The sequence below is a fragment of the Pyrus communis genome, chromosome 2 (genome assembly GCF_963583255.1).
Source record: "Pyrus communis chromosome 2, drPyrComm1.1, whole genome shotgun sequence".
NCBI lineage: Eukaryota > Viridiplantae > Streptophyta > Magnoliopsida > Rosales > Rosaceae > Pyrus > Pyrus communis.
In genome coordinates, this window is record NC_084804.1 from 15,819,041 (window position 1) to 15,823,816 (window position 4,776).

General features: G+C 35.4%; 1 protein-coding gene across 1 annotated transcript; it reads left to right on the plus strand.

The window, feature by feature from the left end:
* The first annotated feature begins 2,139 nt into the window (after window positions 1–2,139).
* LOC137724390 (probable flavin-containing monooxygenase 1) lies at window positions 2,140–4,776 on the plus strand. The gene is made up of 5 exons (XM_068463136.1): window positions 2,140–2,577; window positions 3,257–3,494; window positions 3,625–3,800; window positions 3,887–4,248; window positions 4,431–4,776. Exons 1-5 carry the CDS (start codon window positions 2,140–2,142, stop codon window positions 4,774–4,776), a joined length of 1,560 nt encoding a protein of 519 aa, XP_068319237.1.

Here is a 4,776-nt window from a genome sequence, read left to right on the forward strand (position 1 = left end):
AATTTCACAAGGCAAGCCACAATAATCTGGTTCAAATTCGTTTTTAGGAAGAATCGAATTTAAGACATCTTACTTACAAATAAAAAAAATATCGTTATATCGTATTACTAAATGACCTATTTAGCATGTATTTGGTTATTCTCTATTTTCTTTCATTACAATACGTACAAATTATATATAATTGGTATAGGTAGATAATGATGTCAATCTTCTTCATAAGTAAATAATAGTTTATATCACCGTCATAAATATATAATATTTCATTTCTTTTGTCATAATTGATAACAATTAATCTCCTCGTTATAGGTAGACAATTGTATTATATATATCTATGCATGTACCTTTGACAGGTGCGTTGGGGTGATTGAAAGTGTTGTTTACAAAGAAATGATTAAAAATTCAAAAATCAAATTAAAACAACAAAAAATGCGTAAACTAGGAATTCAATTAATTCTTCTTTTATTTTGTCATGTAATATTATGGTTAAATGATATTTCTCTTCACTTGTAAGTGAGAGATTTTAGATTCGATTCTCGCCAAAGACGAAATTGAACCATATTATTATGGACAAGCTCATTATAAAGCTTAGTTCATTTTCTCACCATCATAGTGTAAATACTATCGTTTGTCCAAAAAACTTTTTATTCTTTTAATTTAATTTAGATGCAGAATGCGCATAAACATCACAATTCAAAAACTAGGTTTTTATTTTATTTTGCAGGTTAACTGGTCTATATCAAAAGATCCATATATAGTTTCATGGGGCTGCACACTAATACATAGCTTCTTGCTCTAATTAAACAATACAAAAAACTCATATTGAAAATTTGACAATATGAAATATAATTTACAGGGTCAACTGTCAATTCAATCTCTTAATTATCATTTTAGTGAAAATTAGAATCTTAAATTATTTTTTGGTAACATAAGTCCTTAAACTAATAAAAATCTGCTAATTACATCCCTTAATATTAAATTTGAAGCTACTTTATTCAATTTTCGTCAATTTTAGTCACATTACTTGCATGTAATAAATTTTGGAGCATAAATTGGTAGTTCATAAATTTAAGAACTTATTTTTCTTTTTTAAGAAGTAGTGTATGGAGTTAACTTTGAAGGATCAATGAGACGTTAGATTCGAAATCCATATGAAACGTTAAGGGCTTATATATGAAAAATGACGGTATTACCCTTTAAAATGTGTCATGTGACTTAAGTTGATGAAAAATTGGATAAAATAGCTTTGAATATAATAGTAGGGATTAGCAATTTTTATTGAATTTAGGAACTTATTTTACACAAAAAATTGTTAGAACCTAAATTTTTATGAGGTAATAATTCAAGGACTAAATGAGCAGTTCATCCTAACTTATCATTTGTGGTTCTACCTCTTGTTATACTAAGGACTTTCGTGTAAAATACTCACACAAGGATCCCGTAGAAAATGTTTATTTTATGCCCAGGGTATTAGCCACATGATGTGTTGTGCATGTAGTATGATGCAAGTTAGAGGATATTATTGGTGTCGTTAGTTGTGGGATAGTGATCCATCTTTCTAAAATCTTAGCATGGTATCATAATCCCTTTGTGAGATTGGGTTGGAATTGGTCTTTATCTTGTCTTGCCTAAGGTACCGAGTTTACTTCATTGCCTTGAGTGTGCCCTTGTTCGACTGATGTAGAATTGGTTGCACATTTGGCCGATTATGTAGTGGTCCCATATGAAGGGCATGTAAACAAGACAACAATCTCATATAAAAAAAATTAATCAAATTAAATATGATTTATGTTACTTTGGTTCAACTTCTAGTCACGCCAAAATTTTATATATCGATATGATTAAGTGAAAGATTTTAACCTATTTATGTTCTAATTTTCTCTGAAATCTTAACACATAAGATTAGTAATAAGTAAATAAGTAGTGCGATTTTGTTGAGAATTTTAAAATCGTTGGTGTTCGATTGGATGGATTCCTAGAAAATTGATTCCCCCTACGTAATTAAGGCCAAAGATAATTAGGTATATAGCCTCAAAAGTTCATGTGGGCAAGACATTAATACTTAATCATTTCCTCCCCTTTATATACACGCATAATAGGACTCCATTCATAGAAACAGAAGATCAGAACACTTGTATCTAAATGGGAAAGCAGGTAGCTATTATAGGAGCTGGAATTAGCGGCCTCCTTGCCTGCAAGTACACACTTTCGAAGGGCTTTCATCCTATTGTTTTTGAAAATTCAAGCAGCATTGGGGGAGTGTGGACCAAAACTGTTGAGACTACCAAGATCCAAACCCCTAAAGAATTTTACCAGTTCTCAGATTTTCCATGGCCATCTTCAGTGACAGAAGGTCACCCAGACCAGAATCAGGTTTTGAATTACATCCAATCATATGCTCAACATTTTGACTTGCTAAAGCACATCAAATTCAACAACAAAGTGAGCGGGATTGAGTATGAAGGTCCATCCGGCGATGAGATGCGAGCTTGGAGTCACTGGGGTGGCACCGGAGAACCGTTCAGCTCCGGAGGGAAATGGAAGGTTGTTGTAGAAGACAAACAAAGCCTTTCAACTAAGGTACATACTTGTATGTGCATATATTCTCGGTACTACAAAATAGAGAATGTACAAAGTAAAGTAAAAAATGGACATCAATCTTCACTATATGAAAATGATGAGTACAACAAGAGTAGTCTTACCAAGCCAAAGACGAGGCTTGATGAATACAAGAAAGTATAACACATATTTTCTATCACTCTAAACTTCACTCACACAATGTGTAGTGGAACACTTTCACTCTCACTCTTGGAGTGGAACTCTAGCTTTGGACTTGATCCTTTGCTACTCACACTTGGTTACTTAATTACAACACTACATCCATATTTATAGGTGAGGGCTTGGCATTCTACTAGTTTCTAGTTCCTTCTACAAACTAGAACTAGTTTCTAGTTTCTAGAATATTCTATCAACCTCTAATTTAGATAATTCTAGACTAGCCACAAAATTGTAGCTTCTAGAGCTTTCCATTTGCAACCAAGGAAGCTAGTACTCTCTAGCTTCTTCCATCAACTTAATAACTTGCTAGAATTGTCTAGCATGTTTCAGCCACCTCACTTGCATACTAGAATAATCTAGAACATTCATCATGGACTGGACCATATACCAACAATTTATATACGTATGCTTTCGAGTTTAATTGTATTATGTTGTCAGACTATCAATATTTCAGTTATACTGATCTAGTATGGATGAGCAGATTCATGTGGTGGACTTTGTGATCCTTTGCATCGGGCGATTCAGCGACATTCCAAACATTCCCGAGTTCCCTCCAAACAAGGGACCAGAAGCATTTCATGGAGAGGTTATACACTCCATGAATTATGCCGACATGGATTACGGAAGTGCAGCTAAATTTGTGGAAGGAAAGCAAGTAACTGTTGTGGGATTTCAGAAATTTGCAATGGACATTGCAATGGAGTGCTCAAACGCAAATGGTAATTATACTAAACTGAGAATTTAAATGCCACATTACACAAGTCCAAGAAGTAGCTCAGCATAATTTGACCATTTTTATGGACTGTTCGTGTTGCATTTTCCCTTAATTCAAGAGTTGGTAATATTCAGGGGTTGAAAATCCGGGCACAGTGTTGTACAAGACAGAACACTGGAATCTTCCTGACTATCTTCCATGGGGCTTTCCCATCGCATACTTATACTTCAATCGCTTCTCGGAGCTCTTGGTACACAAGCCCGGTGAAGGCATCCTGCTCAGTCTCCTTGCAACCATTCTTTCACCTGTGGTAAACTTCATTTTTTGCTAACCCTAATTATGCCTTTTGATTGTGATGCTTATAGATAAACTAACAAAATTATTAGGATTGAACAGAGATGGGGATTTTCTAAATTTGTCGAAAGCTATATAAATAAGAAGCTTGGTTTAACCAAGTATGGAATGGTACCTAAGCACAGTTTCCTTCAAGAAATCAGTTCTTGTATGATCGCAACAGTACCGGAAAAGTTCTTTGATCGAGTCCGAGAGGGAAGCATTATACTGAAAAAGTCTCCCGGCGGCTTTGGCTTTTGCCAAGAAGGGATTCTGGTTAATGGTGAAAGCTCCCCTGTGAAGTCAGATTTGGTCATATTGGCTACTGGGTTTAGGGGTGAGAAAAAGCTCAAGGACATGTTTGTGTCTCCCACCTTTCAGGACTACATCATCGGTTCGCCAAAGTCCATATTACCCCTTTACAGGTTAAGCTCCTTTCATAGACCGTACCACATTACTGATCACATATCTTAGATAACAACTTTATTTGAGTCTTAATTTCGAATGACGTGTGATCTGTAAATATGGCACAAATGTTTCTGTAAGTTACCTTTATTAGCTACAACATTTGAATAGGAAATCTTGTGTATGATTTTACTTCAATCAGGGAATGCATACACGGAAGAATTCCACAGCTAGCTGTGATTGGATTCTCTGAGAGTATTTCGAACTTATACACCTCCGAGATGAGATGCAGATGGCTAGCGGAGCTTCTCGGAGGCACATTTAAGCTACCAAGCATAAAAGAGATGGAGAAAGATGTGGAAAAATGGGACGCATACGCGAAGCGATATGCTTCCAGCCAATACTACCGGAGATCATGCATCGGTGCCCTTCATCTGTGGTACAATGACCAGTTGTGCAAGGACATGGGATGGAACCCCAAAAGAAAGAAGGGACTCTTTGCTGAATTGTTTGAGCCTTATGGCCCCATGGATTATGCTTCCTCTTGA

Coding starts and splice junctions, on each gene's coding strand:
- LOC137724390 (XM_068463136.1), top strand. CDS start 2,140: ATGGGAAAGCAGGTAGCTATTATAGGAGCTGGAATTAGCGGCCTCCTT. Junction 3,495..3,624: donor GGAGTGCTCAAACGCAAATG/GTAATTATACTA, acceptor GGTAATATTCAG/GGGTTGAAAATCCGGGCACA. Junction 4,249..4,430: donor TCCATATTACCCCTTTACAG/GTTAAGCTCCTT, acceptor TACTTCAATCAG/GGAATGCATACACGGAAGAA.